Here is a 27,931-nt window from a genome sequence, read left to right on the forward strand (position 1 = left end):
GCGACGGGTGCGGGATCCGAGCCTGGTGAGGGGCCTGGAATCCTGCCCAGGGCAGCTGGGGTCAGCTGGGAAACGTTTTGGGGGAGGGGGGAGGTGAAAGATTTGGGGGTCTGCAAGATTTAGGGGTGAAAGATGCGGGGGTCTGAAAGCTTTGGAAGTGAAACATTTGAGGGTGAAATATTAATGGCTCTGAAATAATGGAGGTGAAAGATTTGGTGGGGGGGGTCTTTAGGGCTCAGAAATATTTAGGGGTGAAAGATTTGGGGGTCTGCAAGATTTGGAGGTGAAATATTGGAGGGTGAAGTATTAATGGCTCTGAAATATTGGTGGCTCTGAAACAATGGAGGTGAAAGATTTGGGGTGGAATCTTTAGGGCTCAGAAATATTTAGGGGTGAAAGATTTAGGGCTCAGAAATATTTTGGGTGAAAGATTTTGGGGGTCTGCAAGATTTGGAGGTGAAAGATTTGGGGGCCTGAAAGATTTGGAAGTGAAATATTTGAGGATGAAATATTAATGGCTCTGAAATAAAGGGGATGAAAGATTTTGGGGGTGAAAGATTAAGGGGTCTGAAATATTTAGGGGTGAAAGATTTGGGGGTCTGAAATATTTTGGAGGTGAAATATTTGGGGGGGGATGTGGTCTGAAATCTTTGGGGGTCTGAAATGCTGAAGGGCAAATATTTGCTCCTCTTAAATACTGGAGGTGAAATATTTAGGGGTGAAATATTTATGCCTCTTAAATATCTTGGGGGTGAAATATTTCAAGGGTCTGAAATATCTGGGGTGAAGAGAACCAGGGGGAGGTGAAGCTGAGCTCTGCCAGCCCAGGGCAGTGCTGGCAAAACCAAAATCAGGCCCAGAATTGACAAACCATTTTATTTTGCCCCAGTTCTTGTGCCAGGCCTGGGCAAGGGGTGACACTGGGGACCCACATTGGTTCTGTCCTAAGTGGTGGCACTTTGGGGGGGTCCTGGTTTTGCCTGTCCTGGTAATTTAGGGTCCCACAGGGGTTTGGGGTGTCCTGAGACCCCAGGCTAAACTCACAGCACCCATGGGAGCTGGGAATCAGTGAGGGTCCCGTGGGGGCCCCTGGCTGAGTGTGGGGCACCGCAGGGATTTGGGGGTGGAGGGAGCAGGAGGGGGCACCCCAATCCCACTGCTTTTGTGGGACAGGACTGGGGGCGTTTGGGGTCCTGTCCCCCCTCCCCAGACGTACTTGGATTCTCTCCATGTCAGTGCTGGGGGTGGTTTTGGGGTGTCCCCAGTGTGAGGATGGCTTTTGGGGGACTGGGGGGGGGGGCATGCTGGGGCTCCATCTTTAGGCAGGGGGCTCTGGGCGTGCCCCCAGCCACGGCAGAGGAAAGTGAAAGCAGGCAGTGAGCCCTGGCCCGCAGCGTGGGGCTGGGCCCTGCTTGGGATGCAGCCTGGGGGGTGCAGACCCCCCTCAAATCCCCCTACATCCCATCCTGCTTCCTCCCCCCCATTGTGTTTGGGCCTGGGGTCCCCTCTGTCCCTGCTCACAGGAGGGTTTCCCCAGCCTGCCTCAGTTTCCCCACCTGCAGGTTGAGGTTAACGACACTAATTCCCTCCACGCCCCCTCCTAAAATCCCTCCGGGGCCCCCCCAGGGCTCCCCCCAGCCAGGGGAGTTGAGGATGTGGGGTGTGGATGAAGCCCTGGGTGCCTCTGCAAGGAGCTGAGTGGGATTTAAGGGAAAAAAAAAAACGGGAAAACCTGGGAAATCCCGGGGAGGGGGGAATCAGATTTTGGGGTGGGAGCAGAGGTCCCTGGGAGCTCCCCCGGAGGTGTGTGTGTGGGGGGTCGGTCAAAGCCTTTTCTTTTCTTTTTTCTTTAATTAACATTTTTAACTTTTTATTGTTAGTTCACGATCTGCCCTAAAACGGTGCAGGGGGTGGGTTCCGCCACCCCCCCCTGCCCCCAGCCGCTGTTCCGTGTGGCTGAACCTGGTCACCTGCAGGGATCCAGCCCCCGGGAGCTGTTCACTGCGGAGCCGAATGGTGGCAAGATGAGAGTTGGAGCTCTGGGCAGGGCTGGGGGCTGCTGTTGTTCTGTCTGTCCCCCCCTACCCCCAACACGCACATCCCCCCCCTCACCCTCCCCCCAGGGCAGCCCTGGGGGTGGTGGCTCCGGCGGGTTTGTCCTGGCCCCTGTCCCCTGTCCATGCTGGGCTGGCTTCCAGCCCACCGCTGACCTTGGGTGTCAGTGTCCCTTCATGTCCCCTTCCCAGCGAGGGTGGGGGTCAAGGGACAGTGGGGGGGTACTGAGGGACGGGGGAGGGGACAGGAGAAAGGTGACAGCAGAGGTGACTGGGATGGCACAGAGCGAGGGGAAGCTGGGGGTATGGAGAGGTGACCCCCGGGGGACACACGTAGGGGAGGGGGATGGGGAAGGGGGGGACAGGGACAACACCGCAGCATGGGGGGAGTGAAATGGAGGTGCCCCGAGAGGTGGTAGGTGCAGGAGGGGGTGACACTGTGAGACCTTGCGAGGTGACGGGTGGGGGAGGGACGCAGAGAGGGGCTCAGGGAGGTGGCAGGCTGGGGGTCTAGCGAGGTACATTAAGGGGTGGCACACGGAGGGGGGTGGCACACGGAGGGGAGTGGTACACGGAGTGGGGGGTTACACTGAGGTGCTCCATAGGCTGACACGTGGTGGGGGGTGACACATGGTGGTCTTGAGGGGGAGGGGGGTCTGTGTGGGAGGGTTTGGGATCATGAGGATATGTCCTATGGAGTGACAGCAAACGAGGGGTGACATGGGGGGGGCGATGAGGAGGTGTCCTGTGAGGTGACACGCTGGGAGAATTGGGGGGGCATGGGAGGATTTGGGATCGTGGGGACAAGCCCTGTAGGGTGACACCCAGTGTGTCTGGGGGTGACACGAATGGGTCGGGGTGCGGGGAGTTGCCCCATGGGGTGACACGAGGTGGGGGAGCTGGAAGTACCTTGTGGGGTGACACACGGGAGGGGCTGTGACACGCGTGGAGGGGGGCGTGACACGCAGAGGGACCTGATGGGGTGACAAGCGCTGCGTGGGGGACAAGCAAAGGTGCTCCATGGGGTGACACGGGGTGGGGCTGGAAATACCTTGTGGGGTGACATGGCGGGGGGCTGAGGGGGGCACGGAGGTGCCCCGTGGAGTGACACGCGTGGGGTGCAAGGGGGTTGACATGGAGAGGTGCGTTATGGGGCGACGAGCGCTGTGTGTGGGGACACACGAAGGTGCTCCGTGGGGTGACGCGGTGCGCGGGGGGGACTCCAGGGTGTCGGGCGGGGGTCCGGGGCTGTGACACAGGGGAGCTGGGGGGCTCTTAAAGGGGCCCTGCCCAGCGCTGGGCGCTACGGGGCCGCCTCCCCCCGCCTTCCCCGGCTGTGAGGCTGCGCCCCGGGGCGGCGGGCGCGGGGGGGGGCGGCGGGGGGGCGGTGCGCGGCCCCTTTAAGAGCGGGGCGGCCCCGGCCGGAGCAGGAAGGAGCCGCATACGGGCCTCGGCGAGCAGCTCCCGCGGGGCGGCCAGAGCCTGCTCCGCCTGCCCGCTCGGCCCGGCTCGGCACGGCGCGGCCCAGCTCCGCTCGGTTGGCCCGCTCGGCCCCCGCCCGGTACGTGAGGAGAGGGAGGTGGCGGTTTGAGGGGTAGGGGGGAAGAGGTCAAGCCTTGACGGGTCGAGGGGGGTGAAGGCCCGACCCCCGGGGGCAGCACCGGGGCTAGGGGGGCCGTGTGAAGACGGGGGTCGGGGGGGTCCACTGGCCGGGGGGGTATCCCCCGGTGTCCCCTCCCGGTGCCCCCCCCCGCCTCTGCTGGCTGCATACGTTGTACTTGGCCGGGCCGTGCTGGGGGGGGTCGTGGAGGGGGGGGGAGGGGGGCGGGGGAAGGCCCTGAGGTGGGGTGAGGGGGCCGCGCGGGGGCTTCTGGGAGTTGTAGTGCAGCGGCCGCGCGGCCCTGCAGGTGCTAGCAGGGCGCGGGGACTCGGTTTCCCGGCGTGCCCCGCGGGGAGGCGTGTTGATGGGCAGCGGGCGGGGCCAATCGGGGCGCGCCCCTCCGCCCCGCGCACCCGCCTGCTCCTCGCTGCCCGGCCCAATGGCGGGCGGCGCGCGGGGTGGCCGAGGACAGGCGCGGCGGGGCCTGCGCCCCCCGACCCGGCCCGGCCCCAGGCTCTGGCTCCCCCTTCCGCGGGTCCTGCCCGCCCAGATCTGCGCTGCCCGTGGGGGGAGGCTTAGGCCCTCGCCTCTGCGCCCCCCACCCGGCCTCCATTAGCGGTGGCCCGCCCGGGGGAAGGGGTGGGGTCGTGGCGCCCGGCCAAGGCTCCCTGTGGGCCCCCGCTGCGGGGGGGGGCGGGGGGGGGGGGCGGCTCGGCCCGGCCCGGCTCGGCTCGACGAGGCGGGGGTGAGGCGGGGGGGGCCTGGCTACTGGGTGGGGTCCCCCGGGGCGTGCGGCCTTGCCAGCCCGGCCTGCGCTGGGCCGACCCGTGCGGGGGCGCCGGGCAGGGCCGCTCCCTCCTTCCCCTCCGGGCCCCCCCCTTCCTGTCCCCGAGCACCCCAAGGTCGTCCCCGTGGGGATCCGACCCGGCCTGCCCCTGCCTTCGTTCAGTGGGGGGGTTTGGTGGTTTTTTGGTTTTGTTTTTCTTTTTTTTTTTTTTTCTTCCACCTCTTCCTTATCTCCCCCCGGCCGGCTACGCACCCACCCCCGTGCGCAGAGGAGGGAGAAGGAGGTCGGGCAGCCGGCGGCGGTTCGTAGTGATAATCCCCCAACCCCCTCCCTCCGCCCCTTCCTCGGTGGTTGGGGCCCTGAAAGCCGTCGGCTGGGCCCTGCGTAGAGTAAGGGCTGCCCTGGAAGAGCCGTGCAGTATAAGCCTCTCTCCCCCGGGGTTGGAGCTGCGCAGCAGCGGAGGCCGGAGAGTTGCTGCGGGGGCTGGCATGAGGGGCAGCATCCCTTGCTCGCAGCGAAGGGGACGCTTCGCTGCTCGACTTCCTCCTCTTCAGCAGCTCCCATCTCAGAGCTCTTGAGTTCAAGGTGGTGGGTCGGGAATTGCGCTGGCGCTTCAGGTATTCCAAGATCCTGTGCTAAGCGACCCCCTCACCCCCAGAGAGAGCTGAAGGTTACTGCCACGGGGAGCTGGCAGCAGTGCCTTTGTGAGGCTGATGGCAGAAGACACGGGCACAGGCAGATTGCTGCGGTGACCGCGGGCTGGAAGCGGGAGGCAAGCTGGTTGCTGCCCAAGGAAAGGGCTCTGTTGCTTGTGTGGTTTGAGTGGTGCGGGAAAATCCCTTGGAGCCGCGTGTGGAGCTGGGCTCTGGCACCTGGGGCTTCCTCTCTAACCGGAGCTTTTAAATCCCGGCGTTCCTATGTTGAAAGCAACAGTTCCTGTTGTGCACCCGCGATCGACGTGACTGCTTGTGCCTCGCCTGCCTCTCCCATGTTCTCAGCTCCTGGAGACCCTCTGGCTCGCAGGGCGGCAGGAGGTTGGCCAGCACAAGTTTCTCTCAGCTCAAGGACTCTTGGTAAGAGTTTGCTGCTGCTCCAAGTTCAAGATTAGCTGTGCTCCCCGGGCTGCTAATTGACTTGGCTATCGAAACCATAACTTATATAATAAGGACTTTATGGACATGGGTAGAGAAGGTCTCTCTGCCTGGAAGAATTTTACAACCTAATGAGGGTTGAAGTTGTGTAGTGGAGCTAAAAGGTCATCCTGTTGTGTGCTAAAAAGTGTTGGGGTTTGGGGGGATGTTGGTTTTTGTTTGCTTGTTTGTGTTTTTTAAGGAAAGGTTTTAGTTTTGAATGTTTCTATTTCTGCATGTTTCTGCTGGTTCTGGTTGGAAGCTGCAGTGGTGTGGCCACTTCTGGAGGCTGGTCAGGAGGAGATGGTGCTGGCTGAACTCTAGTGGTTTGCTGGAGATGTTGGGTTTAAAGGACTGGGGGGAGGTGGAAAAAAAGACTGGGAGAAAAAAACTGAGCAGTTTATTAGAGAGGAGCCTTTCGTGTTTAATATTCATTCTGGCCCCTGTTCTGGCTTGTTCTGGTGGAAGAGGGAGTGAAGAGGCACAACCCAAACATGGGTGAGAGCTGGTGGGATTTTTCCACCAAGCCTTAATTGCGTTAGCAGCTCAGGGGAGGGTTTTGCAAGGCACAAGCTCTCCATAAACTTGGTGGCGAACGAAACTCGTTCTTTGCTTTCTGCTGATCTGCAGCTCTGCTTTGCTCTTGATGTTCTTTTTCTTTTGTAACCTTTTCTTTGCTCCCCTCTGCGTGGTGGCAGCAGGGTCTGCCGATGCTCTTTAGCCGTACCGTGGGCTAAACGAGGAGCTCAGCTCGCTGGAGGTGCTGGGTGGAATTAATGTGGTGTGTGCTGAAGGCGATGGGGTTTGCTTTGTGTTTTTTGTGACTTTTAAAGCAGAATTGACAGTCGGGGTGGTTTTCCCGGCGTGAGAATGTGGATGGCAGCATGGGAGGAATTCAGAGCTCCTGTCGTGAGGCTGCCACCACGGAGCTGTTGTGCTTCCTCAAGACCTCGTTTGTTGGTGGTGCTGCCCCGGTGCTGGGCTTTAACTCTGCAGAATCGGCTCTCCCCTGGGTGTCTGACCTGAAACCTGTGTGAAATTCCTGGGTTGCCTTTGAGAGGGAGCCCTGAACGTGTGAGAACTGTGGTTTCATCTTGATTAAAACTGACACTCGAGGGTTTTTTCCCAGTCGCAGGATGCTGTATTTTGCTGGGTGAGAAGACTTCTGTGGCGAACAATTAGAGCCCTCCTCCTTATCTTGCATAGTCAAAGCAGCAAATACTTGCTCTTAACTCTGCTCTCGACCAGCCTTAACCTCAAAGTTGAGGAGACTGGTTTCGAGCTGTAATTAAAAAGCCTTTTGACAAACTAAAACTCAGGGAAAGGGAGAAAGCCAGGCAGTCTCTGGGATGAAGGGAAGCGTTTGTTGCCCGGTCCCATGACCCTTTGATCCCGACTGGTGCATGTTTGTGTTCGGAGCTGCCTCCCCATCAAGCCTTCGCCGCGTGTCCGTCCCCATACCTGTGCCGGCAGCATCCCGCCGGGCCCGGAGGAGCTCTGCTGGGACGTCAGAGCAGGAGCAAACGAGGTCAGGCGAGCGGCGGGATCCTCCACGAGTATCCAGGGAGGATTGTTGCTCGCCCAGCCTCCCGGGCCGTATCGTCTTCCCTCCGCGCTCAGTCTCAGTTTCCCTGATCCCCGCTCCCAGTGCTGGCTCCTGTGGCAGAGCCCGGCCGTGACTTTGAGGCTGTAAAGGGAGCAAAACTCATTCTGTGCCATGAATCCTGGTGAGGCTCCTTTATTTTTCCCTCCCCCCTTCCCGGGACACCCGGCCAGCTGAGGGACTTGTAAATCTCGCTGCGAGCTCGCTGGCCGCGGCGCCTGGCCGCAGGTGGAACCGGGGCGGGGGGGATCAGTGTCCCATCGTAATGTGACAAGGTGCGAGAAACTGGAAACTGCTGCGAGCTGCCCCGTGGCTGCAGGTGGGAGCCAAGGCCGCGTTGGTGAGATGAGCTGCAGATCCCCTGGCAATCAGCGGCTTCCCGGCGCCGCTGCTTCGCCCATCCTCTAAGCATGGTCCCGGCCGGAGCGTCGGCAGCGGCAGCACCTCCCCGGCCACAGCCCCAGGCCTCCAACGCTTCAGACTCGCCGCTCCCTGCGGGGGGGCCTGGGCTGGAAGCTGCTGAGTGATTTCTTTGCTGACCCTTCAGAGGGTCAGCATCTTCCTGACCGTTCTCCTCCTGCTTTGCACCCACCCGAGCTGCTGTGAAATCCTCTCCCTGCTGCGGGAAGGACTCTTGCCCTGCTTTTTTTCCCCCCACAGCAGAGGATGCTCCCAAGTGTCCCAGCGCTGCATTTTAACTCCCTCTTACCTGCTGTGCTCCCTATTTCCTTCCTGGTTCGTGCACCTACGTATTTCCCACCGGCAAACTGGAAACCAGTAAGTAGTTGGCTTTTTGTTGTTGTTTGCTTGAGTGCCTACCCAGCACCAGAGCTGGGCAAGCATTGAGGGCAGGCTTGTAGCTACAGGTTGCTGCTCTCTAGTTACTGGGAGCCTCTTGCCCTGACAGGCAGGGTACACGTGGTACCTGTTCAGCCTTCCCTCCCTTCATCCCTCTGCTGCCTGCTCCTGCACCGAGGAGGGAAGGCAAAGAGTTCCATGGCAGGACAGGGAACCCCTCTTGCACCTTGCATGGAGCCGAGGATGCCAGGACAGGCTGCCACAAACTAGGAATTGCCTAAGGGATTGCCCTGCTGGTATGCTCTGCTTGGTCATTAAACTCCAGTCTTTGGCTTTACCTTTTCCCCCCACCCTTTTTTCTTTTTTTTTTTTATTTTTCCCTTCCTCTTCCTGATATGGCAAAGGCTCCTGGAGGTGCCATTTGAGGCAATGAGGTTAATGCTCGACCTCTGAGGTGGAACGTGGTGGGAGTGGGGCAGGAAATGCCAGGCTGGTTGCAGGGGGAGGACATGGAGGCTGTGAAGGGGAACTTGTGAAATCGCTGCAGGGTGGGAGAGAAGGACAAGTTGGTCTGGGGGCTTAGGGAGAGCTGTGTGTGCAGGGGGAAGGTCAGGAAAGGGACAGGCACTGGTGGGAGGCTGTGGGAATGGGGGGATTGGAGCAGTTTTTGTGGTTCTTCTGGTTTTGGAGATGGAAAGGAGTTGTGGCAGGGGAGGGGGAGAGTGTTGCAAAATGGGCAGCTGCTGTCAGTCTGTCTTGGGGCAGTACTGCTGGGGACCTGGGGGGGATTTTATCTGGAATGGGGAGTGCAGGATTTGGCTTCTTGCTGGTCTGTGCCCTGCCAGGGGCAGAAAGGGGTGAAAACACAACCTGTTGCAGCCCTTATTTTCATCCAGCCTTGATTGGCTGGGGTGTGCCATGGGCCCAAAGTCCCCACTCAGCCCTCATGCTGTGTGTTAATGCTGGTGGCAGCATCATTCCTTCACCAGGAGTCCAGGGAGATCTCGGTGCCTCCAAGGCTTTCAAGCTGAAAAAGAAACCTTCCCCTTCCATCCCTAGTGTCCTTCTAGGCAAGGGTTAGTCCTTTAGCCAGCCTCGAAACACAAAATGTGAAGTTGTGTGTTGTGTTTAGTCTTCTTTTTCCTGTTGCTTGCATCTTCTGAGATTTTTTTCAGGAGAACTGAAGGGCTGAGTAGTGAGGGCTTCGTGTTCTGCAGTGTGGGAGCTCCTGGGACCCCACGGCGGTTTCACAGGGAGCAGCTCTGTGGGAGCAGAGCCGGCGGAGGGCTGTTGGCAGCAGGAGTGTGGGCACACTTGCGCTGGGCTTTGGCTGGGTTTGTTTCAGCAGGCAGAACAAGCAGCTCCCATTAACGCTGAGGTGGCTCTGAAAAACCATGCTGGGATGCTGAGCAGGCTGAGGACTGCCTGTGTAGGCTGAGGGGATGGAAGGAGGCCTGGGAGCAGCTTGAATGTAGCTTTTTCTGGAGCAGAGGTGGGTTTGCAGCAGGGTCTGAAGGTCACTTCTGCCCTCCTCGGTGGCTGGTTTATTCTCAGTGCAGAGAAATTCCTGCTGCCTGGAGGTTGGTGGTCACTCTTGGCCTCCTTGGTGGTCAGTAGCTCACTTCTGCACGCAGAGAAATTCCTGCTGCTCGGTGACAGTGCAACACAAAGACCTCACAGGATGGACATGGGACAATCACATTGAGAAACCCCAGTGCAGAGCCATGGTGCTGCTGCTGGAGGTCTTGAGGCACCAAATTAAGCCCCTGCACACCCCCAGGTCCAAGGGCCATGCGCTGGCCTTGGGTCTGTGACTCCGCAGGCTTGAACCAAGGCACATTCCTGCTGGATTAAGTGCAGCCTCTGATGACAAAGGAGAAAATTGGCAAGGAGGGCTGGGTGGAGTAACCAGTTCAAGCTAACCTTGCAACACAAGAGGAGTTTTAGTCTGTCCTGGTTGTTGCTGTCAGTGGCAGAAAGGGTCGTGTGGGAACTGCAGAGTCATGGAATCACTCTGGTTGGAAGAGGCCTTTCAGATGGTGGAGTCCAACCATTCACATGGCACTATGGCCCTCAGCACCAGGTCTACACAGCTTTTAAAGCCTTCCAGGAATGGTGCTGATCTAGTGCAGCATGGGTTTGGAGGGGTGACAGGTTTGGGAGGCTGGTTGGCTCTTGCTTTGGTTCTGGTTTGGCATGAGCAGTCACTGTCACACCACTTAGATGTCTTGCAGTTCTCCTTCAGGGGTCAAGGAAAAGGATTGATGGTTTGAACCTGAAAGAGGGGACAATTAAGTGAAGCTTAGAGTGTGCTGTGTGCTGATCCAGTGCAGGGTGGCTTTGGAGGGGCAGCAGGTTGAGGAAGCTTTGTGCCATGTGTTGATCCAGTGCCAGGGTGACAGGTTTGGGAGGTTCTGCACTGTGTGTTGATCCAATGCAGGATGACTTTGGAGGGTAGGGCAGGTTTGAGAGGCTTTGTGCTGTGTGCTGATCTGATGTGGGATGGTTTTGGAGGGGTGGCAGGTTGGGGAGGCTCTGTGCTGAGTGTTGACCCTGGTGTGGAGTGGTTTGGAAGGGTGGCAGGTTGGGGAGGGAAGATCTGTGCCATGGCTTCCTCTTTTGGGTGAGCCATAGCAGATCTGGCAGAAGCTGTGCTGTGGTGCTTGCCCTGTGACATGGTGGCAGGGGCAGCTCGCTGCCATCTCTTGGGGTCAAAGCCAACTTCTGTTTTTTGCCAGTGGCTGATGCTGCAGTGGAATCCAAAGTGCCTGCTGAGGCTGTGCCATGCCCTGGAAGGGAACCTTGTCCTTGGTGGGGATCCACAGCAGCACAGAGCCTCCCTGGTGTCTGCTCATCCCTCTTCTGCCTACTTCATTGTGGAAGTTACCCAGCAGTGTCTTCAGAGATGTGCTGGGCCTCTTGTCTGGGTGGTGAGCACCATTAGGTTTCCATCAAAGCCACAGAGCTTGTGGTGGGAGGTGCAGGGGACTTCCTCCTGGCCCCAGGCACTTTGGGATGTGTTGGGAGTGGGCCCTGTGCACTGCTGTGCATTCACTGGGTTTGGGTTTATTCTCCTGCTCAGCAGCAGGAGTGCTCTCTGGTGTGGTTGTGTTTAGAGGCTGGAGTTGGGAGTGAATTATGGAGCCTGGATGGGAAGGAGGGGAATGGGGATGGGATTTATGAAGGGTCAGGTGGTTGGTCAGACCCTGGATCTGGTGTTAAAGCTGCTTGTCATGAGCCCTTTCCTCAGCAGCCCTTCTCCTTTCACTGTCCATGCAACTAGGAAAAGGACACATCTGGCCTGGCCCTCCTGGACCAGCATGTGAGCAGCACTCCACATTCAGGCAGGTTTGGAAAATGAAGAGCAGCAAACCCTCTTCTTCCTGATGTCCCTAATAAGTTCTTCTGGCCTGATGAGGAACCCCAGACCTCTGGCATCTCCTTAGCAGCACCACAGAGCCCAGCTCAGCACCTCCCTGCTCCATTGTGGTGCCACCATCCCTGCTGCTGCTTGCTTTGCAACCCAGTGCTGATGGAGGACTTGGGGAGCCTGGTTCCAGTTGCTCTTGCTCTGGTTCTGGCTTGGCACAGGTGGTCACTGTTCCACCTCTGAGGTGTCTTGGTACAGTTGTTCTTCACCTCAGGGGACAAGGATTGGTGATGGCTTTAAACCAGAAAAGGGCACATTTAGAATGGAGAGAAGGAGGAGATTTTTTTGATGCTGAGAGTGGTGAGAGCCTGGCCCAGGCTGCCCAGAGAGGTGGGAGCTGCCCCATCCCTGGAGCCATCCCAGCTCAGGTTGTTTGTGGCTCTGAGCAACCTGCTCTGGCTGGGGATGTCCCTGCTGAATGCAGGTTGGACTGGATGAGCTTCAGAGGTCCCTTCAGCCCAAACCATTCCATGTTTCTTCCCACAGTAGCAAGGGTTGGGAGGGAGCAGCTGTTGATGCTGGAATGATTCATGAATGGGCTGAGGTGTCAAATTTAAACTGGTCTCTTGGGGCTACCTGCCAGGGTTTGCCTGAGGATGCAGGCAGATGACTGACTCCCAAACCTGTCTGTCCAGGAGCTGCTGGGCAATGCATCACTGTGAGAGGCTTGGTGGTCATCCCTCCACTGCCTGCTGTAGAGTGGCCTTGGGACTTCTTCATCACAATTCTTCAGTGCAGCTCTGCCAAATGTCTCAGAGCCATGCAGGCTCCTCTGAGCACAGGATGCAGCCTTCCCCAGTGAGGAAATGGCTGGTGCCTGGGGGAGGGGGGGGTTGTCCATGCTCTGATCAGCCTCTTTGGCCAGCCCCAGGGGAAGAGAGGAGACCCCCACAGCAAAGCCACCTGAGCAGTGTTCCTAGCTCTGAGGGGCTTGGCTAGGAGAAGGGATCTCACAGAATGGTAGGGGTTGGAAGGGATTTAGGAGATAGAGTCCAACTCTCTTGCCAAGGCAGTCTCCTGGAGAAGGACACACAGGGACAAGTCCAGGTTGCTTTTTGGATTACTCCAGAGATGGAGACTCTACCACCTCTCTGGGCAGCCTGCTCCAGGGCTCCAGCACCCTTAAAGAAGTTTCTCCATGTTTAGCTGGAGCTTCTGGTCAGTTTGTACCTCTGTAACCCCTGGTCCTGTCACTGGGCACCACTGAGCAAAGCCTGGTCCCATCCTGCTGCACCCCAGCCTTGAAGCATTGATCAGTGTTGATGAGATCCCCTCAGGCTGTTCTTCTCCAGACTCAAAGCCCCAGTGATGATTGCTGCTTTCTTTGAGTACCATGGAAAATCAAAGCTGTTTATCACTTGTGGTGATCCAAGTCCTGTGATGCTTGTTGAGGGTGTGAGGGGTGTTCAGTTCCACTGCTCCCTCCACACATCAATGGCAGCAATTCCCAGATACTTCTCCTGCCAGAGTTCCCTTGACAGCAGCAGCGGGATGTGGGATTCTGCTTTCCTCTCTGACCTTCTGCTGCTGAGGCATTGCAGGCCCTGCTCCAGGATGGTTCTTTCTGTGGTGGTTGAGATGTTTATGCCCTGGTGCTAACTTGGGGAGTGCTTTGGCCCCTCTAAGACTCACAAGTTGCACTGGGTTGGAAAGGACTCTCAAAGCTCATCTTGTCCAACCCCCCTGCACTCAGCAGGGACACCTCCAACTGGAGCAGGCTGCTCAGGACCACATCCAGTCTTACCTTGAATGTCTCCAGGGATGGAGCCTCAACCACCTCCCTGGGCAACCTGTTCAGTGTCTCCTCACCCTCACTGTGCAGAACTTCCTCCTGGTGTCTAACCTAAACCTCCCCTGCTCCAGTTCCAAACCATTGCCCCTCGTCCTGTCCCCACAGGCCCTTCTGAAAGCCCCTCCCCAGCCTTCTTGCAGGTCCCCTTCAGATATTGAAATGCAGCTCTAAGCTCTCCTTGGAGCCTTCTCTTCTCCAGGCTGAACACTCCCAGCTCCTGAGGGATGTGGTGTGGATCCCTGCTGAAGGATTGGTGATTTTTCCCTTCTTTTTCTTGGGTGGATTTCCTTTTATCTTGGGCAGCTGCTTGGTCTGAAACTGTCCTAGAATGAGGGTTGTCTTTGTGCTGGTGCTTCCTACGCTGCCCAGGCACAGAATTCTAGACAGTAGGGAGAGGCAAACCTCCCTGGCAGGTTGGACCTGGCAGCAGCACGGAAAGCCCCAGCTGGTTTGCTTACCTGATAGTGGTGCGGGTTCGTCGGGTTGGACTGAAACTGGGGAGCTCAGGCTCCCTTCTCAGGTCTTGTCACAGCAGCTTGGTTGTGTTTCCACTTCACCTTCAACAGGAAGCTCTGATCTTTGGAAGGATCAGAACCAAACAGCTGCCCTGCTTTGAGGAACCAGTGGAGCAGTAGCTTGGTCTGAGTGTGTGACCCTGGTGCCTGGTTAGAAACCCGCCTGCCTGGATGTGTTCCTGTGTGACCTTGGCTAGGTGAACCTGCCTTGGCCAAGGGGGTTGGACTTGATCTCCAGAGGTTCTTTCCAACCCCCACAGTGCTGGGATTCTGAGAGTCCTCATGATATGGTCAGTTCCTCAGACCAACCACCCTTGTGCCATGGATCTGGCAGTCAGAGCTGGGGTAACAGAGTCCCTGCTTTGAGAGCTGGGCTAGGAGATGCTTCCCAGAGTCCTTGCCTTCAGCTGGGGGGTTTGGAGGGAGCTGGAGGGGATGCTCCTTTGCAGAAGACAGAGCCATATTGTCCACAAAGAGGCCACAGATATTTGCAGGATGCTGCTTCTGCTCTGATCTCTTCCCTTCAATAGCTGCATGATCGTGGTCATGCCCTGTGTGTCCTCTGGTGCTTCACCCCTGCTGTGAGGGTCAGTCAGAGATAAGAATGCTTGAATTCACTCCTTGCCATTGATGACTCAGTTACCTGCTGGACACAAAAGATTCCTTCCCCTGCTATTAGCACAATGCAGATGTATTTCAAAACAAAAGTCAGCCTGCAGGGGCTTCCTCTCCACAGCTCACTTGGGCTTCTCAGGTCTACATAATTGGGATAGTTTGGCCCTAAACTGCCCAGCAGCACATTCCTTTTGGAGAGCAGTTGAATTTTAACAGCACTGGAGAGTGGTTGGAGGCCTTCAAGAACCACTCTGCTTCTCCTGAGCTGGGCAAATCCCCCTCCTCCATTCCCTCCTGCCTACCATCTTCCCACCTTCTTTCTCTGGCTGAGTGCTACTGCGTGCGAGGTGTTTCCTGATGCCTCCACATAGTTTAGGGTGGATCCTGGGCAGAGAGAGACCTGCTCAGGCTTGTCCTTGGGATGTTGCTGAGCTTGGTGTCAGCAGAGATGATGGCTCAGGCTCCATCTACGTGGCCTGAGAGCTGCCTTTTAGAATCATAGGATGGTTTGGGATGGAAAAGCCCTCTGAGATCAGCCAGTCCAACCATTGACCTAGCACCACCATGGCCACAGGTTTCTTGAGCACCTCCAGGGATGGGGACTCCACTACCTCCCTGGGCAGCCTGTTCCAATCCCTGACCACTCTTGCAGCAAACAATTTTTTCCTTGTGTCCAACCCAACCCTGCCCTGGGGCAATTTCAGGCCGTTTCCTCTCCTTCTGTCACCTGATCCTAGGGAGAAGAGACCAACCCTCACCTCACTCCAACTCAGGGAGTTGTAGAGAGTGGGAACACTCCTGTTTCCTGGGAATAATCACCATGTGGGCTCCAGCAGGTGGGTGTTTGGCCTCTTGCAGCTTCAGGTGCCCAAGGAATGATCACAAGGTGTTAGGCTGAGTTTTGTGGAGGAAAGGCACAGGGTCAGGGCAGGCTGCTGGGAAGGAATTCTGGCTTAATGGCCATGATGGTCTCAGGTCAGTGGTTGGTCCTGATGATCTTAGAAGGCTTTTCCAACCCAAACAATTCCATGGTTCTGTGACACCTCTCACCAGAGCCGTGCCCTGCAGCCCTTTTTGGGTGGAAGAGGTGAGGACAGTTTTGCCTTGCAGCCCTGAGCAGGTGCTTGCTGTTGCTCAAGCTTCTGCTGTGAGCTGCTGGAGTGGGTGGCAGCTCTCTGGGGAGAGCAGAGCCCTGCCTCTGTCAAGCCATTCAGGATCTTTTCTGGCTGAAGAGCAGATAGAAAACCTCCTGTTACCTGACTAACCAGATGTGACTTAGCTCCTACACCTGATACCTGCACACTGCACAGCCCTGGGAGCTGCTCAGGTTCCTCTCTTCCCCCAGAAATGCACAGAAGAGAACAAAAATAAAACCAAAAGCCAACCCCAGTGAGGTTCTGTGGAAAACTTGTAATTAAGGAGTGTCCTCTCAGCACTTCTGGTTGTGGTCCCATCTTCATGTGGTCCTCATTTGAATGTAAATGTTGAATTCCAGAGCTCCAGGAGGGGTTGGGTGACATCCTGCTGGACTCAGGGGAGTGAAGTGCAAGCTCAGGGACTTCAGTTACCACTTGGCTCTGCTCTGCTGCAGCTCCACTGCTGGGGCTGGAAGGTGTCAGGTGATGGATTGAGCTTCAGCAGACAACCCAGCAGCAAAGTGCACAGGGATGGTCCTGGTGCTGGATCAGGTGGGTGTGGAACAGCTGAGCTTGCCCTGAGTGGTCCTCACAGAATCCCAGCAGGGTGGGCTTGGAAGGGACCTCTGGAGCTCACCCAGTCCAACCCCACTCCTAAAGCAGGGCACCCACAGCAGCTTGCCCAGGAGCACAATGCCCAGGGGGGGTTGGAAGCTCTGCAGAGAAGGAGACTCCAGAACCTCTCTGGGCAGCTGCTGCAGGGCTCCAGCAGCCTCACACCAAAGAAGGTGTCTCCTCCTGTTCAGATGGAACCTCCTGGGGGTCTACTTTGTGCCCATTGTCTCTTGTCCTGTCCCTGGGCACCACTGACAAGAATCTGGCCCCAGCCTCTTGCCTCCCACCCTTTAGCTCTTGCTGAGCATTGCTCAGCTCCCCTCTGGGGCTGTTCTTCTCCAGGCTCTCAGCCCCAGGGCTCTCAGCCTTTGCTCCTCACAGAGCTGCTCCAGGCCCCTCAGCAGCTTTGTAGCCTCCACTGGACTCTCTCCAGTACTTCCCTGTCCCTCTGGAACTGGGGAGCCCAGAACTGGACCCAGGACTCCAGGTATGGCCTTCTTAAGAGTTGAATCTCTCTCAACCTTCTGGCCACACTCTTCCTCATACATCCAAGGATGCCATTGGCCTTCTTGGCCAGGAGGGCACATTGGGAGCACCTGGATAATTGTCCCCCAGCACTTAGTGCTCTGCAGAGCTGCTCTCCAGCAGGTCACTCCTCCCTTATCCTGCTGCAGGAGCTTCTTTCTCCCTAGGTGCCTTCACTTCTCCACAAGGTGAGGAGCTTCCCACCTCACCCAGTTCTTCCACAAAAGGGACAAGTGACATTTTTTCCTGCCTGGAATGGGGCTGCATTTGCTTTGGGGCAGAGGTGGGGAGCTTGGAGTTGGCCCAGGCTGGTGATTTTTGAGAGCACACCAAGTTAGCTGAGGGCTGTGCCTGGGTGTCAACGCCAGGTCTGTAAATAAAATGTGAGAGCTTCTGGGGTTTGTTTTGAGCTTCCTCTTTCAACTACAGCATATTTTAAGTTGCTGGCATCCCCTTGGTTGCTCTGGGTTCCTTGTGAGGGCTGCAAAGATGTCACATTTCACCTCCAAAGCAACCAGCAGGCTGCAAAGATGTCACATTTCACCCCCAAAGCAGCCTGCAAGGCTGCTTTGGGGGTGAAATGTGACATTTTTGCAGCCCTGCAGAGCCAGTCAGTCTGGGGCAGTGAGTGGCTGATGCCCTCCTTGCTGGGGTGAGAGCTGTGGAGAGAGAAAAGAGCTGCCTGGGAGATGTAGGTCAGTAGTTGAAGCTCCCCCTTGGTGGCCCTTTTCAGACCTTTCTCTTGCCAAGGAGGAGTGGACTTGCTGGAGGTCCTGTTGGTGCTTTTTGTCACTCATCACCTGGCTCTTAGGACCTTTCCACGGGGATTTCTGCCATGATATGTCTTCTCTAGGTGGGATTTTTGATCTGGTGGAAGGCTCCATCTCTCATCCCTAATTCCCTGAGTGCAGGTTTTCACTCTCTGGCTGCACAGCATCCTAAAACAAAAAGAGAAAAAGGAGATGTTTTTTAAAGGGCTGAGGGGAGGAATCTGGTGGTCTCTGGCTGTGGCCATCCCTGGGGGAGGGTGGAGGGGCTCAGGGCAGCCTGGCCAGCCCCTGGCCATCCTCTGCCACGGCAGCTGAGGGACACAAAGGCCACGTTGTGCGAGGAGAATGAGTTGCGAAGTTGTACAACTTTCCATGCCAGCCCTCGGCAGTCTCATGACCCTGCAGCCGTTCCCACACTGTCCTGCTGATTGTCCTGGCCCCCTGCTTGGGAAGGGCAGTGGGGGTGGGGGTGGTGACCTTGCCTGCATGGCCTGACTCGCCCCCCCCCCCGCATCTGCCCTCCCCAGGCCCCCTTGGTGCCCGCAGTTGGGCGCTGCAGCTGACAGAGCCTGGTTGTGTGGGGCACGAAGCTTGGGCTGCTCAGAAGGCTCTGGTCTGAAGCTTCCAAATGCTTCATGCCTGGGGAGGGGGGGAGAAGAAGCTTAGTAAAGCATCTGCTGGAGAGGGGAGAGGTTGGGGGAGAGGCTCTAATGGGTGGGGTGGGCAGAGGGATCAGACCCCCTTTTGGGGGAGTGATGTGCTGTGGTGGCTCAGACTGGGGGGGGGATTGGGGAGCTGTGAGGCTGGCCTGGTGGGAATGGGACAGGTGGTGGTGAGGCAGCAGAGACCCCCCCCCCTCCTGGTGCACCCCAGTGATTTGGGATGCCAGGGGTGTCCCTTGGACCCCATGTGGTTGTGGTGACCTTGCCCAAGGTCACACCTGGAGCGGGTGGCTGAATTTGGAGCACTGTTTGGTCATCTGGTCCTCAGCCATCAAAGAGCCTTTTCCTCCCTACCAAGGACCATGAGAGCCATGAAAGGACTTTGGCTTTAAATCCTGCTGCTGCAGGAGGCCAGCAGCTGGCTCTGGTGTTGGTGCACTTGCTCTGGGCAGCTTGGGAAGCCACCTTGCTTCGGTGCTTGGTCTTGGTGGCAGTGTTGAGCGATAGGAGAGGAAGTGGCCTGAAATTGTGCCAGGGGAGGGTTAGGTTGGACATGAGGAAAAAGTTCTGCGCTGCGAGAGTGGTCAGGGATTGGAGCAGGCTGCCCAGGGAGGTGGTGGAGTCCCCAGCCCTGGAGGTGTTCAAGAAACCTGTGGCTATGGCACTTGGGGCCAGGGTTTGGTGGCCATGGTGGTGGGTTGCTGGTTGGACTGGATAACCTCAGAGGTCTTTTCCAACTGAAACAGTTCCATGATTCCATGACCTCTGGACAGCTCAGGAAGCTACCTTGCTTTGGTGGCAGGACTTGCACTGGCTGCCCTGTGCATCCATCCCAGCTCCTCTGTTCCTTGCCCAGCATTGTGCTGGATGTGTTGAGTTTGAGGCTGGTTTATGCCTAAATGTTTAATGCTGAGGGATTCACCTCAAATCGATGTTATCCAGCCTCAGAACCACCTTCTCCTGTGTTTTCTTTGGGTAAGACACAAAGCTGCAGAGGTTTTGTTCATTTTCTTTCTATTAAGGAAGCTTTTGCAAAGAAAGAAAGAGGCAGAACTGGTGGGAGAGCTGCAGCTGAGGCCAGAAGCAGGGTGGGTGCCTGTGCTGGGAAGCCAGCCTGGTGTTGCAGCCTGCTTGCTGGCTCCCTGTGCTGCTTTGCTCTGCTGGGAGCTGCTTCCTCCAGATTTACTTCTGGTCTGGAGCAGCTCCTGACTCATCAACCCTCCCCCCTGCCATTGCATGGAGCAGGCCATTTCCTGCTGTGCCTCAGTTTCCCTGGGGACTTTGATACCTTCCCTTTGTGCTGAGGGTGTTGTGATCTGCATCATCTGTGTGTGGATGTCTTGGCTCCTGCTGATGCCAGTGGTAGAATCATGAAGGTTGGAAAAGACCTCGAAGATGATCAAGAAGGGTGTGGGCATGACACTGCAGGACATGGTTTGGTGGCCATGGGGGTTGGATTTGATGATCTTAAAGGTCTCTTCCAACCAAAACAGATCTATGAATCTATCCAACACCTCCATGGCCACTAAACCCTGTTCCAGAGTGCCACATCTTGGTTTTTTATCACCTCCAGGGATGGTGACTTCACCACCTCCCTGGGCAGCCTGCTCCAATCCCTGACCATTCTGACAGCAAAGAATATCTAATATTCTAATATCTAACCTAAACTTCCCCTGGCACAGCTTGAGGCCAATCAATCCCCTATTGATTGACAGGCAGACAGTGTCTCTGTGGTAAGGAGCAGAGAGGTTTGCTGCTTGAGACAGGAGGGAAACAAGATTCCTGATTTGGGGCATCTGAAGGCTGGGCCTGGGAGGCCTGGTTTGGCCCTGGTGCCCTCCCTGCTCCTGGGGAAGGCGCAGTGGTTGCCGTGGGTGGAAGTGTTTAAGCTCAGCTCTCTGTAAACTGCCCTCAGCAGCAGGCTGGGGTGGGGGGTGTCACAGCTCCCTTTTTCCTACCCCTCAGTGCCTTTGAGTGCTGAGCTCACTGCTGTGCCCTCTCCAAAGGATGCTCCCTGGCAGCACCCTGCCTGCTTCTCTCCCAAGAGTCCAGGGAGCCCAGTGGGGAGCAGTGGGTAGAAGGTTTCCCACCAATGACTCGAGTGTGTCAGGAGCTCAGCTGGGCGGAGCTGGGACCTTCCCAGTACAAGCGGGATTGGGAAATACTCCCAGAGGTGGACTGGGGTCTACTGGTGAGGCTCCAGCCTCTCTAACCCAACCTCGGGCATGCCTGCCAGCTTGGTCCAGATGCCGTCTGGCTGTGTTAACCCTGGGCCTTGCCAAGGCTTGCCAGCTCTGGCCCAGATCCTTGCTAATTCAGCTGTTCTTCAGCCTCTAGCTCAAGAGCTCCTAGGCTGTGTCCCTTCTCCTCCTCCTTCCCAGCATGAAGGTAAGCATGGGGCCAGGCAGGATGGTGGTGAGGAGAGGTGTGGAGCACATTGGCGCTGCCAGTGCTTAGTGTGGCGCTGGCTGGTGTCAGCAGCCAGGTACCTGCTCAGTGCCCTGGGAGCTCTGATGAGCTTCTCAATGCCATCCAACAGCCCAGGCCCCTTGTGGCTCACTCTCACTGCTCTCCCCTTTTTCCCCCCCAGCCTTTTGCATCAGCAATGGCAGAGCACATTGGTGCTGCCAGCGCTCGGCGTGGCACTGGCTGGTGTCAGCAGCCAGGTACCTGCTCGGTGCCTCGGGAGCTCTGCCGAGCTCCTCGATGCCATCCAGCAGCCCAGGCCCCCTGTGACTCACTGCTGTCCCCTTCTCCCCCCAGCCTTTTGCATCGAGGATGGCGGGTGGCGTGGACGGCCCCATCGGGATCCCGTTCCCTGATCACAGCAGCGACATCCTCAGCAGCCTGAACGAGCAGCGGAACAACGGGCTGCTGTGCGACGTGGTCATCTTGGTGGAAGGCCAGGAGTTCCCTACCCACCGCTCCGTCCTGGCGGCCTGCAGCCAGTACTTCAAGAAGCTCTTCACCTCAGGGTTAGTGGTGGACCAGCAGAACGTGTATGAGATAGACTTTGTGAGCGCGGACGCCCTGTCGGCCCTGCTGGAGTTCGCCTACACCGCGACCCTGACCGTCAGCACTTCCAACGTCAACGACATCCTCAACGCCGCCACCCTGCTGGAGATCCCGGCGGTGAGGGATGTTTGCACGGATCTCCTGGACAGGAAGATTCTGGCCAAAAATGACCAGATGGATACAGTAGATCAAATTGATCAAAGGAACCATCTCAGAGCAAAAGAGTACCTGGAGTTCTTCCAGAGCAACCCCGTCAACGGCCACCAAGGCAGCTTCCCGTGGACCAACCCAGAGTTGAGAGACCTTCAGAGACTGAACTTCCGAGGCCAAGAGGAGGAGGAGGAGCCGGACTGCAATGGCTTAGACTTCTACTCTCAAACCCCTCTGAATGAAAGACCAAAGGCGAATGACTGTGATCCTGACAGCAACCCAGCCATGTGGCTGGACAGGGAGGAGGAGGAGGCAGCCTCCGGCTCCTTGTTTTCACCTTCTCAGAACGGACATTACAGTGGCCGGAGCCTGCCCACCCCGGGAGAAGAGGAGGGGACCCTGGGGGCACCTCTGGACCAGCAGGAAGCCGGCGACTCCCCCAGCTTCGGTCCCGCAGAGGCGGAGGACGACGTGCGGGAGGTGGATGGGTTGGCTGCCAGCGCCCTGCTGCAGCAGATGATGAATTCCATGGGCAGGCAGCAGCTCGGGGAGGACGAGCGGAAGGACGACGATGGGGTCATGGATTATTACTTGAAATATTTCGGCAGTTCGAGCGAGGGCGACGTCTACCCGTCCTGGTCCCAGAAGGTGGAGAAGAAGATCAGGGCAAAAGCATTCCAGAAGTGCCCCATCTGCGAGAAGGTGATCCAGGGGGCTGGCAAGCTGCCGCGCCACATCCGCACCCACACCGGCGAGAAGCCCTACGAGTGCAACATCTGCAAAGTCCGATTCACCAGGTGAGCACTGCCACGCCAAACCACCTCTTGCCTTTCCCCCCCAGGGGCTCTGGCTGGGCTGGGCTGGGCTGCTGCAATTTCTGTCTTCCCTTGCATGACTAATTTCCATCGCAGCAGGCGAGCTGGAGATGAAGGCCGGAGTTTTCCAGGGAGATGAAGCCTTTGGGTGTTGTGTCTCTTGAGGTGGTGTCTCAAGGAGCCTGCCTCGATGGCCAGTGCCGTACAATCCCCCTGTCTGGAATTGCTGAGCTCTGCTGCAGCTCTGGCCAGAGCCAGGCTTCTGCAGAGGCCAAACAATGTGGTTGATGGAACAGAGCTGCAGCTCTTGGTGTTTCCAAGGTGGAGGCGAGAGTCTGGGAGCCCTTTAGAAATGGCCTCCTGGGGTGACCGAAGCACTGGTGGCTGCCAGTTGGGTCGGGAGGAGGCTGAAGCCACATCAGTTGTGTCCTGGCTGGGTGAGCCAGGGTGGGCTGAGTGCTGGCTGCCCCCAGCACCGCACAGAGCCTGGTGCCTGGGCTCAGCTCCCTGGGGGCGGTCTCCTGGGCGCTGTTTCTAATCAGGGTTCCTCCATCCTTCCCTGTGCCATGGGGACGCTGAAGAAAGGAGACATTGTTTGGCTTCCTCCAGTTCAGCCTCGCAGCAGTGCCGCCTCCTCGCCCTGCCGAGGGTCTCACCCTGCCGAGGGGCTGCGGGGGCTCCGTGCCTGCCTGCCTGCTGAGACATCCTGGCCTCTGCCAGCTTTGCTTCCCAAGAGCCTCTTCCTTGGGGGGCCATGGGGCTGATCCCCACCACAGGCAGCCCCTGGACGTGGCAGGTGGCTGCGCTGGGAAGCTGCCGGAGCCTGGCTGTGGGCAGGAGGCCGGATCCTGCCCCATGGCGCTGCCAGCCCCCTCCCCATGGTGGTGGCCGCACCCAGCCCCACGTTGGGTAGCTGAGGAATGCAGATAATGGCAGGGGGCAGGATGCCAACCTCCGCCGCTCCCCCAGCAGCGCCTGGGCCCTGCCACGCGGCACCTCCCTGCCCTGCACCAGATCTGCCCCATGGCTGCCGGGGGGGCCCCCGGGTGCTGCACCCACAGCCCTCAGCGGGTCCAAGGTCCTCGCTGGGAGCTGGAGGATGAGGAAGCGCTGCCAGGCCTGGCAGCCTTTGGCACCTGGGTTGGGTGAGGGGGAGAGAAAGTGTGGGGCTTTTGTGGGGGGGAGGAGGGCAGTGTGGCAGTGCCAGCTCATTGCTTTTCCATCTCAGCCTCCTCTGGTGGGTTTCAGATGGAGACCTGTGTCAAGGGAGGTTCTTCTGCCCCTCTGCTCTGTCCTGGTGAGGCCACTTCTGGAATCTTGGGTCCAGTTCTGGGCTCTCCAGTTCAAGAGGGACAGGGAACTACTGGAGAGTGTCCAAGGATGATGAAGGGCCTGGAACATTGTGTGATGGGGAAGGGCTGAGAGCCCTGGGGCTGTTTAGCCTGGAAAAGAGCAGCCCCACGGGGGGGATCTTTTTATATATCTCTGAAGGGTGGGGGACAAGAAAGAGCCAGCCTCTTCTTGGTGGTGCCCAGTGACACCACAAGGGGCAATGGGCACAAACTGGAACCTAGGAAGCTCCACTTCAACATGAGGAGAAACCCCTTGGGTGTGAGGGTGCTGGAGCCCTGGAGCAGGCTGCCCAGAAAGGTTGGGGAGTCTCGTTCTGGGGTGACTTTCAAAACCCATCTGGGATGTGTTCCTGTATGAGCTGCCCTGGGTGCCCCAGCTTTAGCAGGGGGGTTGGATTGGATGATCTCCAGAGGTCCCTCTCAACCCCCAGCACTCTGTGATTCTTAACAAACCTCCCTGTGCCACCAAAAATGCCACAGCAGGCAGGGGAAGCCCATGTCCGGCAGAGGAGCAGTGCCTGCCCTTGAGGGAGGTTTTGGGGGTGAGGGCAGGAGGACAAGATGGAGCTGTTTGGCTGGGGGTGGTTCCCTGCCACCCCCTCTCTGGGTGGGGACCCTGGAGCTGCTTTTTGCTCTCCTGTGCTTCCTGGTTGCTCTGCCTTGGCAGGGGGCGGAGCAGCAGCTGCGCTCTGATCCTTTGCTGGCTGAAAGGCTGAGAGCTGAGATCCAAACTCAATGTTTCTAACCTTTGAGCAATTAGAAAAATTCAGTTTTCAAAGCTGTGTGGTGGATGTGCTGCTGCCTTGCTCTGAGTGAGCCAGCCCCTGCCCAGCCCCTCGGGAGCTGTGTTAGAAGTAGAGGTGGACACATCCTTGGTGTTTTGAGCCTTCCCTTAAGGTTTAGGACTTCCTGGAGCCTCCTGCTGCTGGAATTTCTCCCATGGGGGAAGGAGAAGGTGCCTGGGCCCAGCCTTTTTACAGAATCAAAGAATCATTTGGGTTGGAAAAGACCTTTAAGATCATCAAGCCCCCCAGCTGTTAACCCAGCACTGCCAGGGCACCACTGAACCATGGCCCTCAGCACCACATCTCCACAGCTTTTAAATGCCTCCAGGGATGGGGACTCCACCACTGCCCTGGGCAGCCTGGGCCAGGGCTTAACAACCCTTTTGGGGAAGAAATTGTTCCTCATGTCCAACCTAAACCTCCCCTGGGGTAACTTGAGGCCATTTCCTTTTGTTCTGTTGTTCCTTGAGAAAAGAGACCAATGCCCACCTGGCTTCAGCCTCCTCTCAGGGAGCTGTAGAGAGCAATGAGGTCTCCTCTCAGCCTCCTTTTCTCCAGCCTAAACAACCCTAGGTCCCTCAGCTGCTCCTCCCCAGCTCTGTTCTCCACACCCTTCCCCAGCTTCAGGCCACTGCCTAGGTACAAGGAGGAGCATTTTCTTGTAGGAGAGTCGAGAGGGATGAGACCTAATCCCTCACACCCACCCCAGCCTGGGATGCTGCTCCTCACTGCCTGCTCACTTGGGGCCTGGTGTTTCTGCTCCAGGAAGAAGCAGAGGCTGTGGCTCACGTGGCCATGCTGGCCCCCAGCCCAGCTCCTCTGCCTGCCCTCCTCAGGCTGCGGCTGCGCAGGGCCTGCCAGCAGCAGCCTCTGATGGGAGATGCTTGACCCTGTCCTGGGCACTGTTCAGCCTTGTACCAGGCACTGCTCAGCTCCATACTGGGTGATGCTCAGCTCCATACTGGGTGATGCTCAGCCCTGTCCCAGGTGATGCTTGACCCCATACAGGACCATTCTCAACCCCATATCTATACCTGACCCTGCACCAGTCAGTGCTCAGCCCCATACTGATATCTGGCCTCATACTAGTCAGTGCCCAATGATATGGGTATCAATACCTGCCCCATACCAGTCAGTGCTCAGCCCCATATCAGTACCTGACTATACCAGTGTAGAGTCTATACCAGGTGACTGGTATAGAGTCACCACTCAGTGCCCAGTCCCATATCAGTACCTGACTCTGTACCAGTCAGTGTCCAGCCCTATATCAATATGTAGACCCCATACCACTCAATGCCCAGCCCCATATTAGTACCTGACTCTATACCAATCAATGCCCAGCCCCATATCAATACCTGACTCTGTACCAGTCAGTGTCCAGCCCTATATCAATATGTAGACCCCATACCACTCAGTGCCCAGCCCCATATCAGTACCTGACCCTATACCAGTCACTGCCCAGCCCTATACCAATATGTAGACCCCACACCAGTCAATGCCAGCCCCATATCAATACCTGACTCTACACCAGTCAGTGCCCAGCTCTATACCAGTCAGTGCCCAGCCCTATACCAATACATAGACCCCACACCAGTCAATGCTAGCCCTATATCAATGCCTGACTCTATACCACTGAATGCCCAGCCCCATACCAATACCTGAGTCTATACCAATCAATGCCCAGCCCCATATCCATACCTGACTCTATACCAGTCAGTGCCCAGCCCTATACCAATACGTAGACCCCACACCAGTCAATGCCAGCCCCATATCTATACCTGACTCCATATCACTCAACGCCCAGCCCTGTACCACCACCTTCCCTGACCCCAGCCACCACCCGGCTGCTGCCCAGCCCCACGCCTGCCCCGGTGGGGGTCCGGGCGCGCCGCCCCCGCCCGCGCGTGCTGAGGGGTGACGGCGCCGCGCGGCTGTGCTCTGTCTGCAGGCAGGACAAGCTGAAGGTGCACATGCGGAAGCACACCGGGGAGAAGCCCTACCTGTGCCAGCAGTGCGGCGCCGCCTTCGCCCACAACTACGACTTGAAGAACCACATGAGAGTCCACACCGGGCTGCGGCCCTATCAGTGCGAGAGCTGCTTCAAGACTTTCGTCCGCTCCGACCACTTGCACAGGCACCTTAAAAAAGATGGATGCAACGGAATTCCATCCCGGAGGGGTCGGAAACCCCGGGTGAGGGATGGCGGAGCTCTGCCTCCTACCCCGACGGGGACCGCCGAAGATGGAAGTTTTCAAGCTGGAGGAGAGAGTCAGGAATCAGAGGACACCACCCTGCAGGGGACCGGGCAGGAGGAGCAGCAGCAGCAGCAGCACTTTGAGGAGAATTCAAACAACGAAGAGTCAGGATTGAATGTAGCAGCAGGAGGAGGAGAAGGAGGAGGAGGAGGAGGAGGGGCTGTGGAGGGTAACACGCAAGGACTCTCCTAAACCAAAAAAACAAAACAAATATTATATATATATATATATATATATAAGAGAAAAAACAAAAACCAACCAACAAACCCCCAACCAACCAACAAAAAAACAAAAAAAACAAACCCCAAGTGTCACAAAATCTAGTTAGCAATTCTTTTTTTTCCCCCCTCCCAATTTCTTTTGGATTTTCTTTTTCTCCTTCCCTCCCCCCCCCCCCTTTGGAGATTTGTTTTGTTTTGTTTTGTTTTTCTCTTCCCCCCCCCTTTTTTTTTTAAGAAAAAGCCAAAAAAAAAAAAAAAAAACCACAGACACACACACACAAAAAAATTTGACAAAAAAAAAGATAATTTTATATATATATATATATATATATAAAAAAATATATATATATATATGATGTTTCCAATCCTCTCCCCTCATCAGCAGGGCTTGCTCCCCCCCCCCCCCAACACTCATCCCTAAGGAATTCTCCCTCCCCCTCCTCCCTTACAGCAGCCAAGGAACCTTTTTGTTGGTTTTGATTTTTTTTTGGTTGTTTGGTTTTTATTTTTTTTAATTCCTGGAAAGGCAAAAAAAAAAAAAACAAAAACATTTTTGCTAAGGAAGCACACATAAAAGGGGGAGGGGGGAGGGAGGTGTTGGGGGGGTTGGAAAAGTGGCTCTGTGGCATGGAAAAGAGCTTCCATGTAAATCCAAAGCTTTATTTTGTGGCTGACCACACGTTAAAACAGAGAGAAAAAAAAAACAAAAACAAAACAAATCCTATTGCAGAGAGAGATCTATTTAAGGAAAAAAAATAGATTAAAAAAAAAAATAAAAAGAGGGCAGGGGGGATAGGAGTTGGAAGGGCTGGGACAGGGCAGGTGGTGCTGGGGACGGTAGGAGTGGGGCCAGTCCCTACCCCTTCCCACCCTGAAATCTGTGCTTGGGGGAGCCTGAGCTGCTCTGGTCCCAGCGTGGACGTGGCCCTGTCCAGGGAGACCAGGGTGAAGTTTTGGGGTGAGGGGGGTGGGTCCTGCCCAGCAGCCCCCTCCCTGCCCCAAGCGAGGTCCAGTTTGGCAGAGAGAGGCCAAGGGCAGCTCGGTGTAGAAAACAGCTCAAAATTGCCTGAAAGTGGAGTGAGTGGAGCGGCAGGGACCGGGCAGGGGGGCTGGGGGCAGCAGGGCTTGGCAGACGGAGCTGGGGACACTCAGGGATGGGGACCCGCAGAGCTGGGGACCCCCCAGAGCTGGGAATACCCAGAGCTTGGAATACCCAGAACTTGGGACACCCAGAACTGGGGATACCCAGGACATGGGACCCCCAGAGCTGGGGATACCCAGAGCTGGGGATACCCAGAGCTTGGAA

The 27,931-nt window shown here is 57.0% G+C and overlaps 1 protein-coding gene across 1 annotated transcript; it reads left to right on the plus strand.

Moving 5' to 3' along the window:
- Positions 1 to 5,489: 5,489 nt before the first annotated feature.
- ZBTB7A (zinc finger and BTB domain containing 7A) lies at positions 5,490 to 26,596 on the plus strand. Its single transcript, XM_054396068.1, has 3 exons — positions 5,490 to 5,514; positions 20,796 to 21,994; positions 26,098 to 26,596. The coding sequence occupies exons 2-3, from the start codon at positions 20,811 to 20,813 to the stop codon at positions 26,594 to 26,596; spliced, it is 1,683 nt and encodes a 560-aa protein (XP_054252043.1). The 5' UTR covers positions 5,490 to 5,514; positions 20,796 to 20,810.
- The last annotated feature ends 1,335 nt before the right edge of the window (positions 26,597 to 27,931 follow it).

The sequence above is a fragment of the Indicator indicator genome, chromosome 36 (assembly GCF_027791375.1).
Source record: "Indicator indicator isolate 239-I01 chromosome 36, UM_Iind_1.1, whole genome shotgun sequence".
NCBI classification, from domain to species: domain Eukaryota; kingdom Metazoa; phylum Chordata; class Aves; order Piciformes; family Indicatoridae; genus Indicator; species Indicator indicator.